Raw genomic sequence first — 18,914 nt, 5'->3', positions numbered from 1 at the left:
CCTCTAGGGAGTGATCGGTATAACCGCAGCCATCTTGGAGCAAAACCGGAAATAAACATATCTATATCTTTCTATCAGTATTTCTCTCTCTCTTTCCGTCAGTATTTCTTTCTCTTTCTTTTTTACTGTTTCTTTCTCTGTCTACTTCCGCTTTTGCTCCAAAATCGCGCCAACCAATCAGCGACGATATATTGTTCCGTTCACTCCCTAGACTCTAGGGCCTAAAGGATCACTAGGGGCACCTTCTGCACCCCCGCCGGGAACGGCCCTGGACCTACACCACCCCCCTCCACTCTCTAGAAAATCTTGGATTCGCCCTTGCGCCCCCCCTCTCGAAAAGCCCAAATCCGCCCCTGCAATTAAAGCTGATGTTTTTCATGAAGTCGGTATTTCAGACCGTGTGACACGAACTCCCATAAGATGATAGGTCTATCCTATACTTCGACGATGACTATACCTCGCCTGAGAATCACGTCGGTAAAACAATACTCTGTAACGATACAGGGACGGCCGAGTTTCAATTTCCGTAAACAAAGTACTCCAGCGTTTTTTGTATTTATCTCATACTTTCGTGCTCTACAAACGGTCCAGTTTTTTTTCTAATCTAATAACACAATATCGCCGGATCTCGATTCACTTTGCTTATGTACAGTTCCGACGTGAAAGTTCAATGCTATCGCATTAGCTGTCTTTTATAATGTTTACATTACTGGGCGAAGTAAATTTGTGGAGCTTCGATGACAACATTAACATAAAGAGCACAGATTTCGGTGCATTTCGGTGAGGCAAACTAATTGATACACGTTATAAGTTAACTTAGTAATCGAATACATCGATAGAAACATATAACACGGAATATATGCATTCCAAATATTCTGCCTGTATCCACATTACAAACAGGGTACCAGTAGTTGACCATGTATCAGTAGCTAACAACTTTTTAGAAGAAACGTGAAAAATAAGGTTTTTAGAAGTGGCGAACTGTGGGTATTAGGAGCAGCGGCGCGCTGTTGGAAAGAGATAGTTGCACTACTGAAAACCTTATTTTTCAGGTTTTTCTGAAAAGGTGCCAACTACTGACCCTTGGTCAACTCCTGCTACCTTTGCCCTAAATAATATTTCTTTTCGAAAAATTACAAACTGATACTAAGTTTCGCAATATTACCACAGGTACCATGACAAACGTGTCGATAGTTTGCACGAGGAGGGGAAGAGGTCTTATTGCCAGAAGCGCGGTATGATATACGTACCTACCAATAAGAAAGGAAACAAATTAAAAGATTCCATCAAATATTTAGAGGTAACGGCTTGATGAAACGCTAACAGAAATTGAGAACGTTGTAGCGCTCTACCTTGAATGAATTTTATAGGATCAGTTAAAGGACAATTCGATTATATATTGCCAGTGGTACGACGACTGGGTTTTACAGTTAATGTTAAATAACGCCCTGTTAATACAAATACAAGTCAACATCGCTACTGGCGATATACATAAAATAACTTTCGATAAGTATCTCATAGGGAAGCTGTCCGACCATATATCAGACGGTAACCATCAGCTTAATTGGCTCACGCTTGCGCCCGCGAACGATTTTTACACATTCTGCCTTGTATTTATAGTGGTAATTACTAAGCATTACATACTTTGTACCTACAACGATAATCAAGTGAGCCTTGTACATTTCACGAGATCTAAAAGGCATGTCTTCGATAAGATTAATAAACTCGAGCCGAAATTATTCACGACTGATATGTTTGGTCCCAATGGTCGTAGATTGGATAAAAAAGTACAAACGAATAAGTGCAACGACCTGGTAAATATATTTATACATTTAAAAGCTACTCGAAACCGTTTTACTTCTCGTTGCGTTAACTCGGTGGGAGGCGCTACTGGGTACAAATTCACCACGGTGGCGCTAGTTGCGAAAATATGAAGACTGTTTCAGTTTTTGTTACAATTTTTTAAAGAACTTTAATAAAGATTTTAAGATATTTTATAAATTTTGTTTGATTCTTAAAATTACAAAGTTAAAAAAAATATATTCTGAAACCGTGGTTTTTTACGTTTGGGTATTTTTGACCCGGTAGCGACAACCTGTGTTACAATATGGGGTGCGCCTCCCACCGGGTTAAGGGGTCCTGCCTACCCGTGAGGTCTGGGAACACGTACTTTCGGGATTTTATTTTGGGAAAGCTTGGAGGCTCTTTTAAATAAACGGTTGTGTATTCGGAAGTATATATTTCAAAGTTCTTGCAGCTTTTTTTGCAATGCAATATGTAAATATATAAAGAAATTATGAGCGATCGCCCAGCGGCAGTTTTTTTATTTAAAAAAAAAAGTGCTTTAAAAAAAAACTGCAGGGTGATCGTCTATAATCAGTGGCGGATTTAACAGGGCGGCCGATGAAGAGGTGCCGCCTGGGCCCCTGCTCGCAAGGCCCCACTAGGGCCCCATCCTTACCAAAAATTATGATTTTATCCAAACTATATTTTTTTCTGTATTATTACACTGAGCACGTTTTCAGTAAACTACCGCTTTAGTTTCTCGAAAAATGGGCCCATGCTCAGAAGGCTCCCCCCCCCTAGGGCCCTGTCTTCAATAATAATGATTTTATATAAGCACTTTTTTTCTATACTTTTCTGTACATTTATCCCCTTTCGGTAAACTACCTCTTCATTTTCTCGAAAAATGGGCCCCTCAATGTTTGCCACCTGGACCTTTTTTCTTAAATCCGCCATTGCCTATAATTTCTTTATTTATTTATATATTGCATTGCAAAAAATACTGCAGAAACTTTAAACTATATACTTTCGAATAAACCACTGTTTACTTAAAAAAAGTCTTCAAGTTTTTCCAACATAAAATCCCAAAAGTACGTGTTCTCAGACCTCACGTTGCGTTCCTTAAAAATATATAGTCTTCACCGAGACTATCGTCTTAAAAGTAAACTTTCGTACATTATAGATATTAATTTGGTGGAAGTCAACAATGAACGAAGTTTATCCATGGAGTCCCGCCGTGAAAGAGCACGATCGTGCAAATATACATCTTTATCGTCTAATAGGGTATCAAGCTTCTCAATGACACTATGATTCCATTAAATTTCATTTTTCAATACTTAACGAAGACACTGATTTTCGTTTACCTAGTAAAAGTATCTCAGTACCATGTATTCTTACTTTCAGAGTAAAATTAGAATTAATTTGTTATATACGTAGCGAGTTTGATCCCTTATGTATAAAATTCGATGCATGGCATGATAATATTATTCATTCCGTAGAGCAGAAAGTGTCGAGAAAGGTAATAATTATGCATCGTTCGGTATCGCGATCATTCCTGTAGCATTCGTGTCTCAACCGAACGTTTTACATCATAAGTATGACGCAGGGCGAAGTGACCATAGAATGGCGCACGTACGAAGTTTCTCAACAAGACAAGCTACAAAGAATAGCAGTGATCTCTGTACCCTTACCTACGCACACAAGCTGCGTGAAATTCTCACCTAATCAGGAGTTGCTATTATTATGTTGCATCGACGGTTCTGTAATAATTTACGATCAGATCAAAGCTACCACCACCAGCGTGAAAGCGAGTTTTGTAAGTTAAATGCACGCATAGAAGCTAAAGGAGCCACTCCTGAGAATGTATGAAGACATGTGTAATTTTTTAAGATACCTACGTTAGCCTCGTGGCATAGCGACGGAACGATATTTATTATTGGAAACGACAAAGGTCAATTCCAACACTTCGACATTTCCTTGTCGTGTATTAAAAGTCAGACGTTAAGCGAAGAAGTAACGCCAGCCAATATTCTTGATCTGTCTTCATATTTTAGGTACCACTATTTCAAATTCTTTTACTTACAAGGAGAGTATCCCGGGTGTCCGCCTCCAATTGCTTTGATTTTTGGATATGTTTTGGAGGATCGAAAAATAAGAAATACATGTCTTTTTATTTTGGCCCGTTTGCATGTTTAGGGGGTGAAACCACCCCTCAAATTTCATAAGAATAGATGGTGCCTGCCTCCGATTGCTTTGGTTTTCGGATATGTTTTAGAGGACCGAAAAATAAGAAATATGTGTCTTTTTATTTTGGCCCGTTTGCATGTTTAGAGGGTGAAACCACCCCTCAAATTTCATAAGAATAGATGGTGCCTGCCTCCGATTGCTTTGGTTTTTGGATATGTTTTGGAGGATCGAAAAATAAGAAATACATGTCTTTTTATTTTGGCCCGTTTGCATGTTTAGGGGGTGAAACCACCCCTCAAAGTTCATGAGAATAGGTGGTTTTTGGCCAAAGCAATTGGAGACGAACACCTGAAAATCTTATAACTTTGAGGGGTGGTTTCACCTCCCAAATATGAAAACGGGCCGCTATAAAAAAAACACGTATATCTAATTGTTCAGTCCTCTAAAATATATCCAAAAATCAAAGCAATCGGAGGCGAACACCTGGGATACTCTTCTTGTTAGCCATCAGTTTAACGATGTATGCGTGAAATATGTGATTTATTTACTATACAGAATTCAACCAGCGTTGCTACGTATGGAGTGGAATAAAAAGAATGATGTAAACGGTTACATCGACCTACGTAATCATGGAAATTCTCTGTTATTACTCATTTTTCAACGGTATGTTATAACGATTTGTGTTTACGTGATAGACAGAATCTGTAAAAATGAGTAATATCAATGTAATATATCAATAGAGGCCCTATAGGTGTCATAAAAATGTTAGAAGGAAGCTCTCTGTCCGGAGACGTGTTAGTTAAAAGATATTTGTCCTTATCTCAAGTGGAACAAGCGACTTCTTTATTGCTATCTATGAATTGGGATACCCATCCTCGTGCGTGCATGCACGCGCTGAACCAAATATTGAATTATTTGTTCAAGCTGCCATTGACGCCAGAACGTGAAAGTAAAACTCAATCTCACTTGTTACGATTAGTTGGTTAGATATAAATTAAATATTAATAATTAAATATTTATTTACATAATTAAATATTCCAGACTTCATACAGAACGCACTTGGCAGTTTCCACGTGCCAGTTAAACCAATAAGCCAAGCTATCGAAGAAGAATACGGAGATGAAATAAGAGACCTGACAAGGCGATTCTTCCACCATTTATTAAGGTAACCCGTACCTTACTTTTTGCAAAGGAATTTCTGTTGTACATTAATTCTAAATACTGTAGGTATCAAATGTTTGAGAAAGCCTTCCGGCTTGCGATAGATCTGAACGATCATGACCTTTTTATGGATATACACTTTTACGCATTAGTCGTAAATGACATGGCAATGGCAACAGCGGCAAAAGAAAATGCTGAACGCATTCTTAGTAGATCGGATAGCTGCAGTAGCTCACGTAAGAACCAATGGGATATTTCATGGAACTGTTTCTTGGAAAATATTATACTATATAATTGTTTCAGATTCCACGTGCTCTAGAGCATCGTGTTCGTTGTGCTCCGATTCGATCAGTGATAAAGGAGAGGAGTCCTGTAGCGACGAAAGTGACAACTCCACTAAAGAGAATCGAATTGATATAAAGCATTCCAAAAGTCCTATCTATAGGAAAGAGTCAAATAGCCAAATTCCTCCATTACCGGTACTTCCTGCGCATCACCTTAATAAAAGCCTGTTACCCGCATCGTTCTCTGACGTCTCGTCCAGCGAAAAGAACGATTGCAATTTAATATCAACATCTTTTAACGTTCCTAGCAATACTCCCGCAACAACTTCCTTTAATCATTCGTCGCATCTTTCGCTTTTAAATACATTTTTCGCATCGACGTCGTTCAACAAACCACTGTATAAAACTCACGGCAATCCAGCGTCAACATCCACGGTAACTTCTACCAGTAGTTCGCAGTCTTTTAACATCTCCGATGACCTAATGACAACTTCCTTCGGAAGTCTTTCCGTGAACGAACGAAAGGCTGTGGTGTCTAATCGACTTGCCGAAAACTCTGTAGGCGCTACGCTAAACAAAGCCATACTTGGTGAAATGCAATATTCTCTTGACAGTGTATCTGACGACACAATAACAACTAATTCGGCACAGGAGAACAGCTTTATGTCCACTCCGTTCAACAATCCAACATACGAATCAGTTACATTGGACGTTCCTTCCGATTTATTAAGATCGTCGCTAGACAACATGGAGAGTAACATCATGTCGACATCTTTTAGCACACTTGGCACAAGTATTCCAAATACGTATGACTGTTCTCTGAGCAATTTAATAGCTAGCAAATGCGATTCGACCATCTCTTCGTCTCTAAAAAGCACGAAGTCGTCCGTTGCCACGAATGACTTTGCGTCTAAAACGTTTTCTGACTCTGTCGTTACAAACAAGACAACGTCCAGCTTTCACAGCAGTCATAGCAATCTCTCTTCGACTTCATTTAATTTCCTCGACGATCAAGTACAGGATTTTCGTAACAGCAATCCGAAGGGCTTTAACAACGAGCAATCCCTTGCAGGAAAGAAACAAGTGGACTTCAGTGTCCCGCCGCCGCCTCCTTCATTAACAAACTCGTTCGCAAGTTACCTTCAGAATCTCCCGAAGAAGAATCTTCCTCTATCCAGAAGTACATCTGGCCTGGCAGATATCGACGAGTCTATTAAAAAATTCTCGTCCATCAGAACGAGGAATGTCACGTCGCATTTGTTACAGAGGCAAAATTCCACGTCTAACATTCTGCAAACCCAGCAGAAGTACAGTAATATTAAACCTTCTAGGTATAGACTGAATTATGATCTCGATTACATTTCGTTCCATGGAAGCTGTGATAATATTAATATACATTCCTCTACTAATAACACGAAACTTGGCGCTTCGCAGTTTTCTTCTACGTACAGTATGCAGAACAGGTTCGATAATAGGCACTCGAAAATATTATCGCAAAATAGTACAAATGTTAGCGTTAACAAAGAGACTAAGGTGTCTTCCAATGTACCACCGCTACCTATTATATCTACTCCGACGTCTAATCCCATATCCTGTTCCCCATTCTCCACGTTTACGGATACAACAATAGCGAACGAAAAGCCAAAGGTCAAGTTTTCAGATACAGTGACGCATATATTAGTACCCGGTACAGTAAGTACAAATACACGAAATACTAATATACAATCTCGATACTATTTTAATTCGTTTAACACTTCCTTACAGGGTCAATCGCATAAACAGAAACGTTCCACCATTACTCAAGCACATTTGACTGATCCCAAACGCGAGCTGGCGGAGAGTCTTCCGCTGTGCCTCGGTAACGAAGACTATCTCAAAGATTTTCAACCGCTCTCAAGTAAGAGATAGATGAAATAGTAAATTAAATTTTTGAAAGAAATAATACTAAGTCGCGCATTTTTCAGAAGACGATATTAGCGATAAAGTTAAAGAACCTACGAAACCGGAAGAGGGTTCTAAAATAAAAGTGGTACACTTTGGGCTTTTGTAAAGGATTCAGATTTTAATGAAAGAAAAAAGTACGACTGCATTTACGTACACTTCCATTGCCTCCGAAGAACATATACACTTATTTTGTACAGAATTTTTATACAATAAAAAATTGTTTTCAAGTTATATTACTAATTAATTTGTCTATTACATTAGCGACATTTAAATATTTCCCTTTTTATACAGGCTTGCATTACTGCCTTCTCATACTGCTCAATTCGGATTTCAGGTCGAGTAATTCCTTGTCTGGTATATAACGTTTCTTTTGTAACATTGGATCGAATGTGTCTATATGTAAAGAGACGCCTTCGGGTAAAGTTGCTTCTAATATTCTAATTAAAATAGGGCATTTTGTGGATGTTACATTCGATACTTGTATATCTCTTTCGTATAGTCTAAGATGGTATTCGGTATCGACTATCGCACTTTCTTTCTTAAATCTTTTCACCTTGAACTCTTGGTGAGGGAAACCAAAACTACGAAAGAATGAACACAGACGTTACTAAAAAGTAAAGCGATTAGTGTAAACCCTTAAAAACACACATTAAATTTTAGAAAAACGTTAAAAAATCACATTTTTCTATGTTTCTGTTTTACTATATAAATGTTTATAAACTGGGACGAAATACTTTTTTTTTTCGAAAAAAAAGTGTAAAGCGGTTGCTATTCTGTTGAACAGAATATTACGGAGGATAGCGTTAAGGGGTTAAAACCAGGGCTGTGGAGTCGGAGTCGCGGAGTTGGAGTCGAAGTTCAGAAGAAATTTCTGATTACCAGAGTCGGAGTCGAAAAAATATATGCCGACTCCATATTAGTAAATTTTATAAAAATCCGAGTCTGTTGAGCTCTACTTGAGTCTGTATTTTATTGAAATAAAAAGTGCTTCATGTATTAGTTAAATTTAAAGTTTTTTTTCATTATCGGTTCTTTCCTTTATTTGCCTTTACTGTTAGCGTAGCTTTAGCTTTTTATACTGTAGATATATAAAATATACAAACATACTATATATTAAATATTAGTAATACACACATATATATGTATATATATATACACATGTACTAAGTATATTAACAATCTATTATAAATGAGTAAAAAAAAGAGAAGTCAGGGTTGGAGTTGGGAGTTTTGACTGCCAACTCCGCAGCCCTGGTTAAAACAAAGTAGGAGTGCAATATTACCTATCTTCAACATCGACATCCAATACGTTTGCAACCTTATGAATGAAAGATTGATAGCTTTCAAGCAAAGGATATACGTATCCTCTGATCTGTATATTTAAAACCGGATACAATGGAATCTCTGGTTCTTTAACCTATAGCATTTTAAAGAGTTTGATATAATAATACACCATATGAACGCATTGCATAATATCAGCTGTAATAATGAGTAAACTAACCTTTAAATAAGGTGGCTCGTATATACTGTAAAACCTCAATGATTTGTTAAATAGCGAATGACGGCAGGACGTTGTAACCTGAGTACATAATACGATTACATTATTTTTGTTGATAAGCAGTAAAGGTATAATAAACATTCTTGTTTGTTTGTAGCTTTGTGTAACCTAACATTTATTGGGAGAAACATATACTTGCCTGTCTAATAACATTTAACGCCATTTCGTACTGACTGAAATAATCAAGAATAACGTTCGATTCTCCAAAAATGAGCTATTGTTATTTAGTTTGAACTGGTATCATGTCAACCAAGCTTGGGAACTGTATACAACTGTATACGGGGTGGCCGGGAAATGGGTTACTGCAAACTATTCGTAGTGGAGGGGGAACACCTACGGCAAAGAGGAGATATAATAAGAGGCGTCACTCGACATGGACAGACATAAACTAGGGAAATCACTAGACAACCAATTTAAATGCCCATTCGGCAATGATCGGTAAACCACGGTAAACATCGGCAATAATCAGAAAATTGCGGTAAGGTACATTTAATCGATTTGAATATCCCGCTCGAATAGACAACCAATTTAAATGCCAAGATCAAGTAAGGACTTCAAAGGTTCCGCCCGGAGTGACGCCTCTTATTATATCTCCTCTTTGCTTTAACCATTGCTACGTCCCTATATTCCTATGTTAATGGTCACAGAACCCCCCACTACCACTCTACACCTATCACCTACCTCACTTGCATCACGTGACTGGAGTTACATCCCCCACTACCATCCGCTTTTTCCCTTTTCCCTCCTTTTTCCCCTGAAACTGGTAACGCTGCTGGAGGGGGCCGATTTCCCCTCGATTGCTGTTCATGTAACAACTTCAGACCGGCCAATACATCCGACCCCGACCTTACATAATCACACAATTTATGATAAGTTTAGTCTATGCATTTCTCTCAATTATAATAGCCATATTATAAAATGAATAAATGCATCGAACTTGCTACCACCCTCGTGATTTAGTTTCTTATGCAGTTGCGCCAGTAGTGGTAAATGATAGAGCCCATTCGACCATTGCAATCATTCACTCTGCCTACCTGCCTACGTAGATCCGTACTGCGTGCATGCGATGCACGGACAATAATTGTATTCGCTATTTCAGAATCAACATTCTACCAAAAGCAAAAACTGTATTCCGCACTTACGTTCGCGCAGATGACACGCAGCACATGAAGACGATTTAAGTATCCCGATAAGAAACATAAATGTATTGGTTAAATAAAAAATGGATATGGAAACTGAGAATGTTATAAACCTTATATTTCCGGATGGTATACGAGGTGACTTACAAATGTTCATACATTCTAATATTAATCACTTTTTCAACATTGCTGTATAATTGCATCGCTCGTTTAAAATCAATTCATTCCTCCTTTATATTCACGATTACGAATCTAGTATGTATGTTCTCTTTTGTAGAATCATGGAAAGAAAATCCAGATTTCTATCAGTATTTGTCGAAACTTGGTGGCTACGATGTCGATCAACTCAGTAAGTCACTTCCGATTGTTAGGAAGACTTCTTTAGAGACAGTATTCGGAATATTTATATTTTCTAGGTAAAGAACCGGACCATTTAGATGGCCAGAAAACCTCTGTGCTACAAACCACGCAGGAGTTAGTGTTTGCAAATTATAAGACGTTTATTCAAACGGCGGAAAGTTCCAGAGAGATATTCAAACAGGTAACAATGGGATTAATTCCGACAGTGTCGGTATTATTAGCAACGATCTTACTGATATAAATTTATTATGCAACTTCCAGTTCAACGAAACCGAAAGTCGGCTCGATGGACTTGTGCAGAAGATTCCTAAGTTCGTGGGGAAGTGCCAATTATTTTGCGATACTTCGAAAGATATAAACGCGCATAGAAGAGTAAACAGTTTAACGTTAACCAGGAACGCGGAGCTACTCGAAGTCTTGGAAATGCCTCAATTAATGGAGTCTTGCTTAAGGAGTAATCAGTATAACGAGGCGCTAGAATTATCCCAGTACGCTCGTCAATTAGGAACGAAGCACGGAGACATTCCGATTATATCGGTACGATTTAATATCAGATAAAGTACGCAACGCGATATATTTCACTTTGTTCATTAACAATGTAGTCCATAGTGGCAGAAATTGAGAGCAGTTGGTCAGGCATGGTAGGACAAGTTGTCGGATCGTTGAGGGGAGATCTGCCGCTTCCGAGATGCTTACAACTCGTTGGGCTATTGCGATCGATGGATGCTTTCACAGAACCAGAGTTACGTATAAAATTTCTGCAAGCACGTGACAATTGGCTTCAAAGTCTTTTGAACGCTATACCCAAAGACGATCGTACGTTAATACTTTCTTAACGATTAGAAGATACTTCGAAATGAAATTTAATAAATTACTTACGGGGGAACATCCCGAATCCGGAAATTCAAAAAATTCTGAAACTTTGTGAATATGTAGGGGATTAGTAGTATAGTAAAGAGAGTTCTAACCCAAATTTGAGTTTTGCATTCGATACACGTTCGGAGTGGTACGATAGACGTTTAATACATGTTGAGAGTGGCACTGGCGCGATAGGTGTATTGAACGTCTATCGTACCACTCTGAACATGTATTGAACGCAAAACTCAAATTTGGGTTAGAACTCTCTTTACTATACTACTGGGACTGCCTCCTGATTACAACGCAATTTTTTGTTTGCTGCTGAAATTTATTCTAAGGGGGAGAAATTGACCACTGAAAATCAGGTTATTTTCCGATTTTATGTTATAACTCGTGAACTGTAAAATAATTTTTACTACCAAACGATAGATCTAATTAAAAGAAGTAACTTTTGTCTTGAAACTTTTTTTCTATCTCTTACAGCTCGCGAGTTATGACACAAAATCGGAAAATAGCCGAATCTTCAGGGGTTACTTTCACCTCCTTCGATTGAATTTGGGCAGCAAACAAAAATTACGTTTCAATCAGGAGGAAATCCCCTGCATATTTACAAAGTTTTAGAATTTTTTGAATTTTCGGGTTCGGGATCTTCCCTTGTGAGATATGAAATTTAATAATATTTAACTTTTATTAGCTAATCTTCATATAACGAAAACAATAGAGTTATCAAGGATACATTTGTTTAATATAATAACACAATACAGAGCTATGTTCAATGATGATGAGCTCATAATACCGGGAAGGGATCCTACCGTAAACGAGTGTGCCATATTTTATCATTGGCTCGAAGAAAAGGTATATTAAGTATGTATATGTTGCCCTGTAATATATTATTAACGTAATGTAATTACTTTCCTTTTAGATATCCCAATTCCTGACGACTTTAGAACAAGATTTGCCGGGTGTAACGTCTATAGATTCTATTTTGGGCCAGTGCACATACTTTGGGTTATCGTTTGGTAGAGTAGGCGCTGATTTTACCGGTCGAATGTCCGATATATTTGTACGCGTGATCGGTGAGAAATTTGAGTCCAGTGTCCTTAAAACGACAAAGAAGTTTGAGAAAGATATGGAATCGTTTACATTGATTAATAAAACCCAAAGAACTAATATTAAAATAAACACAACGGTTAAGTCAGTAAGTAATTGCCTTTGTTACTTATCGATTTCGGTTTACTGATATCTGATATCTAGAGGTGTGCGAGAACCCGAAAATATCGAGTCGGATCGAGTTCCCGAAAGTGTCGGGGTTTCCGAAAATTCCGAGGACTCGATTGCCGTTTCGTAAGAAAAAGTGCAGAGACATAGTTGATTTTCCGAAATACAGAGCCGCCCTTAGAGTTTGCGGGGCCCGTGGCAAAAGTCGATATTATTGAAAACATCTAATTGAAAACAGATAAACTTACGTGTCTATTTCATGCGTCACTTAGGCTTGCCGAAAATCTATTCTAGAAAGCTACCTTCTAGCTACCTTGACAATTATACTTAATTCATGTAATTTGTACAAGTGAAGTCCCTAAGTGCGGGACCCGGGACAAGGGCCCCGTCTGCCCGGTGCTAAGGGCGGCTCTGCCGAAGTACAGACATCGTATCCTAATAATACGAATCCTGAGACTTTTGGGAATCCCAACGCTTTCGGGAATCCCGAAATCCCGGGGAACCCGTCCCGACCCCGAGAAAAATTCTTCCAACCCGACTCGGCATTTCTGGGTTCTCGCACACCTCTGCTCTCATTTGCATTACATAGACTCCCACATAACGCGAATTTCTATAATGCGCCAAAGATATTGCGATTACTATTTTCGTATGTATAACGCGATTCTTCGTACAACGCACCAAATAATAAAACACAGGAATTACCTAATCGCAAGATTGTAAAAGTATTTTTCAATTTCAAACCGCGTTATATGGGAGTCTACTGTATTCTAGACTGCACATGTGCTTCTAAATCGTTTGCGATAAGAAAATAATTCTCTTTGTAGGAGAATCCACCAGAACAGCTGGTAGAATTTTACCCCTTAGCTGAATATTGTAACGGTCTCATATCGGCTTTCAACGAAATTCGACTGTGCCCACCAGTGGCACTCTCTGTCTTCTGTACAAACATTTTACAGGAGTCTTTGCACAATGTGGCGAAATCTATATTGATCTTTTATAAACAAGAGCAACAAGTAAGTTAATATCTCTGTGTTTAACGAAAAAATTATATGTTTGACCAAACGTATTTATTTTACAGGCTTTTGTGGCTGCGGAAAGAGAAAACATGTTGAAGTTTACAGAATGCTTAAGCGAACAATTGCTTCCTTACGTACAATACTGTATTCACGTTATTTTCCCACCGAGTCAAATTGCGATTCATTTAGGCATTTCAGAAAATTTATTGCAAACGGAGGTACGTAAAGATACGTAATTATTCAAGCATGTCGTACTAGAGTGGCTCTTACTTACTCTTGGTAAAAAAATTTCCCCCTCCCTTAAATGTTTAAAAAATAGTCCTCGAAAATAAAAATTCAATTTTTTGTTCGCTTTCATAATAAAAAAATGTTCTAGCAGCATTTAAACTTTCAAAATTTGAGGGATTTTTTTCGCACTTTTTTTCGAAAACCGTTTGTCGCACGAGAAAAAGTAATAGAACATAAAAGATGCTCCTTGTCCGGATCTACAACTTTTGTTTGACATATTTTTTTTATTTAATCAATTATCTTGGAGGATATTATATAAAATCGACTTCGCTAGCTGTTAAATAATGATTTAAATGTTTAAGGGCCCAGGGGCACCCTTTCCCGTTATCCGATCGAGCTCAAACTTAACACGGATTTTTTTTTAATTATTTGGAACTATTCTGGAGGGTGCCCCGAAGAAAATTCAAAAGTCGTAAATAAGAGCCACCCTAATGTCGTACATATTATCCAGGAGCATATATTTTCTTTAGATACTTTTATGATGAAAAATACGAACATAGGTATAAGTACATAGAAATATTAAGCATACTTTTTTTACAGGGGATCACGTACTTAAATAGGGGTAGTATATTAGAACCATTGGCTCTTTTGTTACCAATTCCAAAATATCGAAAAGATTCTATCGCTTCTCCATTGTCTACTTCTAATGTACAATCACTAACATTACAAAAAGCTTCCAGTGACGCATTCCCAACATCTGAAAATAAAGCAATCGATACAGGCGCTGTACAATTGGAAAAAATGAATGCGTCAGAATCAAAGGAACCCGCGGAGCAAGCTACTCTGTCCGCCGATTCGCAAGGAAATAAAGCAGAATCGAATAAAGATATTAAAATTAATGCAAATAGCTCAAGTGATGGTGCAAATTAGATTAAGTAATTGTACATTTTTACCTATTTCATTACGTATAATTGTATACAAAGTATTGTAAATAAAGAAAAGGAATAATTTTTTAAGTTAACTATATTTATGAAAGCAATACCCTTCTCGTTTTTCTGACATGTTTTTATTGAAACTTAATATCAACATTTCTTACTTGGTACAGTGATTTAGCATTATCTTACATTACGAAGTATAAACTACTCCATTATTCTTACGATTACTTCTAAATGTATCTACTACAAAAATAATAGTACTATAAAAAGTATTAAATCTCAATTTACATTTAACTTTATTATATAGTACAGTTCTTTTCCAACATTTGCATAGAATAAACAAATGTATAAAAACGCTCATGGCTTTAACTTTATTTCGTAAAATAGTAGGTAATTATTTAGAAGTTTTCTGTCCTTACCGATTTCAATGATTTTTGGATATGATATCAAGATCAAGATTCTGAACAACTTTTTCCTATACATGTTACCGTCGCACGACCTTCGTTTCCGAGATATTCGCGAAAAACTTCTGTTGATTTATTCCGACGCAACGCATTCCACTTTCCAACTTGTCCCGGGTATTAGTATTGGTTGGGGCTAGATTAGCGCGGGGGGCGCGTAAACCATGATAGCGAATTGATGTGAGTTTAGAGATTTGAACCAGAAACTTGCGGATGCCCGTCAACACCCCGACTCATATCGGCTCGCCATCATGCTTTACGCGCCCGCGAGCGGGCGCGCGCCCCCGCACTAATCTAGCCCCAACCAATACTAATACCCGGGACAAGTTGGAAAGTGGAATGCGTTGCGTCGGAATAAGTCAAAATAAGTTTTTCGCAAATATCTCGGAAACGAAGGTCGAGCGGCGGTAACATGTATAGGAAAAAGTTGTTCAGAATCGTGTACCCGACAACATATTCAAAAATCACTGAAATCGGTGAGGACGGAAAGCTTCTAAATAATTACCAAATAGTATTATTGCGCAACAGAACTCCAAGTACAAAATTTCTCGATCACGTTTCAACAGCTGGTTCTACGTAATCTTCAGATTTAAAATCCTCCAAAACATCGGCGCTATTGCGAACCTTGTTAACTATTTCTCTTTTCAGAACAATTACTTCCGAGCCATCACTTGTCTTGCGTCTTCCATATACCCTGGTTATTTTGGTCTTTGTACTCGTCCTTTCTAATCTCTTATCCGACGCTGTGGCAGAGTAGTTCGGATTCAATATATCTCGTTGAATTCTTCTGACTTTTCTGAGCAACTTTTCGCATTCGTCTTCTTCCGTGTCCCCCAAAAGCAGAGGCGTTCTTTTCCTCGCCGAATATTCTTCAGGCTTCTCATTCACAGGCTCTTTTGCGACATCTTTAGAAAGCTCGCCTAAATGTGCCTGTAACTTTCTAACTTCTAGTTTCTCTTGTTTCTGTCTCTCTTTCAACGCTCTCAAACGAATTCTCAATATATCACAGTCTCTTTGTGCTTTCGTATACAGATATCGTACTTTTTCTGCTGATGTCTGACGCCTAGAACAATTCCATTCTAAACACAACGAAGCCTCGCGATCCACTTTCCTTTGGTAACACGTCTAATCGCACCAAAGTACGGGAAGCATTTAAGTTACTAAAGTATAAAAGTTCATAATGGTTATTTTACAAGAATACATACGAATTATCTCTCGACAAATCCCCTTTCCTAGCGTACGCAATTTTAGACGTATACGCGCTGTTCATTCCCACCGTCGCATTCTTAGTTTTCGTAGCTACTAAATCCACTATGATCGGCTCTCGAATGGCGTCTATATCTCGCGCGCGATCTCTTACATCGGGATTAACACCTTCGTCGCCTTTCTTTCTTTCATGAATGCCGATGTTGCTGGCAGCGTCTAACGCGCGCTTATTCATTTTTAAATTCGACGCAGGAGGCTTGTTGTACTTTTTGTTTATGGTTATTTTTAAAACCGGAACCTTTTTAATGGCATTAGCGTTCGAAACCTTTTTTATCGTTCTTGCGCTTGTACCGACGATCTTTGGTATTGCTACGCTGGATTTCGAATGTGCAGTCTTACATGTAGTGGGCGCGACTATAAGTTTATTTAATTGACTTCTGGTTACGGGAATTATTTTTATAATTCTCGAGTTATTTATAGACTGATACGCCGATGCACGAATTACAGTAGGTGGCTGCATATTCAAGAGATTATTTCTCTCTCTCGCAGCCTTCTCAGTGGTTGTGCTGTTGACCATTTGATGCGTATTCGAGTTTGCTTGTGCGCAGTTAGAGGGTAAAATAATCTGTTTAAATGGCAATGTCGTGGCCACTACTGCTTTTAAATTACTGTTTTGCTTCGGCCCCTTAGGCATAGCTTTGTCTTTAAAATGGGCATTGCGCATCATACCGTCTTAAGAAGGAAACCAGTCGTTTTTATTAACTAATTCCCTTCAAGTAATTTGCTGGCAATTTCTTGTAAGGTGCAGAAAATCTAAAATCAATTCAAGCTTAACAAGATGCACCAATAATTTGATGGTAATCGTTCTTACAATCGGATACTTGTAATACTTACTGGATATTACGTTATAATTGTGTCAGTGCATTTGTGGCATGATAATCTTCGATCAATAACATCAATTGCAACATACCAAGCTTGAAATTAAAAAAATGTAATGAAATGCAACACTGCCTGTAACCTCAACCAAATGCTCACTAGGCACAATTATAGTCTTTCGATTTATTATCCGAAATTCAAATCTGTGTGTTTCGAAGTTGATGCCTGTTAACATTTGAATTTATATACGACCATACTTAACTATACGTTTCCCATATTTTTCGTAGCTTTCTCTACGTATTTATTATATCATTTCTATTCTATGAAAAAACACGGTTTAAGTGCTTAATATTTATTTGCATGAAGCATATATATAGGTATCGTTAGTAAATAAATCTCCAAGTTAATGTTGTTTACCAGTGTTTTATAATCAGGCCAAAAGAGTTTGACCTTTCAAGGCTACTCAACTATCTTTACTACTTACATCCTGATTCGTTGGTTCATGTTTCCTACATTCATCTCATCTTTTGGCTACCTACTATAAAAAACGGAGGAAAGAAAAATCACATATTGAATGTAGGACGTAAATTTCATTGTCAAAGCTTTTTGCACTATTTACCTATTTATTAGGTATATAACTTTAACAATATGCAGGGGCGGACAATTTTGGGGAGCGACAAATTTTGGGGGTTGCAAATTTTCAGCGACGTAAATTAGAAATTGTTTAAACACAGGGGCTTGAGAGAACTTTAAAAACAATTGACTTTTTTTCATTTACCCAGATAGCACAAGATGATATTTTACGGAAAGAGCCAGTGGCGGATTTAAGAAAAAAGGCCCAGGTGGCAAACGTTCTAAGGGGCCCATTTTTCGGGAAAATGAAGAAATACCCAGTTTACTAAAAACGAGCCAAGTGTAGTAGTACGAAAAAAATGTAGTGTTGGCAGATGGGGCCCTGGGGGGCCTTCTGAGCAGAGGCCCAGACGGCAACTGCTCATCAGCCGCCCTGTTAAATCCGTCACTGGAAAGAGAAGCAGATGCAAGTTAGCCTAGGGGTGCCCATCTCAAAATCCGCCCCTGATAATATGGTAATAAAACTGACTAGGGAATCAATGGCTGCGTTTAGCCGACCAAACCGGTTAGTGATCTCACTAGATTTTACTCTGAAGTTGCACGTTCCTTGGTCGACGCGAGTAAAATCTAGTAAGATCACTCACCGGTTGCTCACTGGTTGTGTCGGCTGAACGCACCCACTGGTTCACCTTTAGGTATTCTGTGCAGGGTTGCCAGAAAACCTCCTAATATGACGTATACGAATTCCACTTACGCCCAAATCGCCCGCACCCATGACCGTAGGATTTTTCCATTTTTGTAATAAAATGAATATCATAAATGATATGTTTCTGTTTTCGAGTCGTAATTTATAATTAAAAACATGTATTTTCCGATAATGGCTCTTTCACAGATTTCTCTTCCATATTTCAAAAGATTTTCATAAAGTCTGGAATGTAAACCACGGTAGTAATTCCCTAGGGAGTGATCGGTATAACCGCAGCCATCTTAGAGCAAAAGCGGAAATAACAATATCTATCTCTTTCTATCAGTATTTCTCTCTCTCTTTCTGTCAGTATTTCTGTCTCTTTCTATCAGTATTTCTGTCTCTTTCTTTTTTACAGTTTCTTTCTCTGTCTACTTCCGCTT

General features: G+C 38.1%; 4 protein-coding genes across 6 annotated transcripts; 2 read left to right on the top strand and 2 right to left on the bottom strand.

The window, feature by feature from the left end:
- Positions 1-433: 433 nt before the first annotated feature.
- Frtz (WD repeat-containing and planar cell polarity effector protein fritz) lies at positions 434-7,598 on the top strand. Of its 2 annotated transcripts, none has more exons than XM_076825954.1 (15): positions 434-780; positions 1,171-1,300; positions 1,371-1,548; positions 1,621-1,814; positions 2,966-3,066; positions 3,187-3,301; positions 3,389-3,598; positions 3,673-3,836; positions 4,525-4,632; positions 4,710-4,918; positions 5,011-5,134; positions 5,197-5,366; positions 5,434-7,106; positions 7,179-7,311; positions 7,382-7,598. In XM_076825954.1, the coding sequence occupies exons 1-15, from the start codon at positions 698-700 to the stop codon at positions 7,462-7,464; spliced, it is 3,675 nt and encodes a 1,224-aa protein (XP_076682069.1). In that variant the 5' UTR covers positions 434-697; the 3' UTR covers positions 7,465-7,598. The 2 variants fall into 2 exon arrangements, with proteins under 2 accessions (XP_076682069.1, XP_076682068.1); XM_076825953.1 differs by having other exon boundaries at positions 436-780; positions 7,379-7,598.
- Positions 7,500-9,238, bottom strand: Mrpl48 (mitochondrial ribosomal protein L48). The gene is made up of 4 exons (XM_076825959.1): positions 9,056-9,238; positions 8,860-8,937; positions 8,642-8,775; positions 7,500-7,939 (listed from the first exon to the last, which is right to left on the bottom strand). The coding sequence occupies exons 1-4, from the start codon at positions 9,077-9,079 to the stop codon at positions 7,657-7,659; spliced, it is 519 nt and encodes a 172-aa protein (XP_076682074.1). The 5' UTR covers positions 9,080-9,238; the 3' UTR covers positions 7,500-7,656.
- A 494-nt stretch (positions 9,239-9,732) lies between these two features.
- On the top strand, positions 9,733-14,756 carry Cog8 (conserved oligomeric Golgi complex subunit 8). Its single transcript, XM_076825955.1, has 10 exons — positions 9,733-10,193; positions 10,333-10,404; positions 10,472-10,596; positions 10,677-10,952; positions 11,018-11,231; positions 11,968-12,128; positions 12,196-12,471; positions 13,316-13,504; positions 13,570-13,725; positions 14,336-14,756. The coding sequence occupies exons 1-10, from the start codon at positions 10,139-10,141 to the stop codon at positions 14,663-14,665; spliced, it is 1,854 nt and encodes a 617-aa protein (XP_076682070.1). The 5' UTR covers positions 9,733-10,138; the 3' UTR covers positions 14,666-14,756.
- Positions 14,757-15,683: 927 nt separating this feature from the next.
- On the bottom strand, positions 15,684-17,773 carry LOC143376094 (uncharacterized). 2 transcript variants are annotated; one of them, XM_076825958.1, is made up of 4 exons: positions 17,631-17,773; positions 17,232-17,506; positions 16,337-17,150; positions 15,684-16,194 (listed from the first exon to the last, which is right to left on the bottom strand). In XM_076825958.1, exons 3-4 carry the CDS (start codon positions 17,062-17,064, stop codon positions 15,684-15,686), a joined length of 1,239 nt encoding a protein of 412 aa, XP_076682073.1. In that variant the 5' UTR covers positions 17,065-17,150; positions 17,232-17,506; positions 17,631-17,773. The 2 variants fall into 2 exon arrangements, with proteins under 2 accessions (XP_076682073.1, XP_076682071.1); XM_076825956.1 differs by having other exon boundaries at positions 17,232-17,438.
- Positions 17,774-18,914: the final 1,141 nt, after the last annotated feature.

The sequence above is a fragment of the Andrena cerasifolii genome, chromosome 13, assembly GCF_050908995.1.
Source record: "Andrena cerasifolii isolate SP2316 chromosome 13, iyAndCera1_principal, whole genome shotgun sequence".
NCBI lineage: Eukaryota > Metazoa > Arthropoda > Insecta > Hymenoptera > Andrenidae > Andrena > Andrena cerasifolii.
Note: the sequence above shows the minus strand (reverse complement) of the source record. Positions and strands in the feature narration are given on the sequence as shown.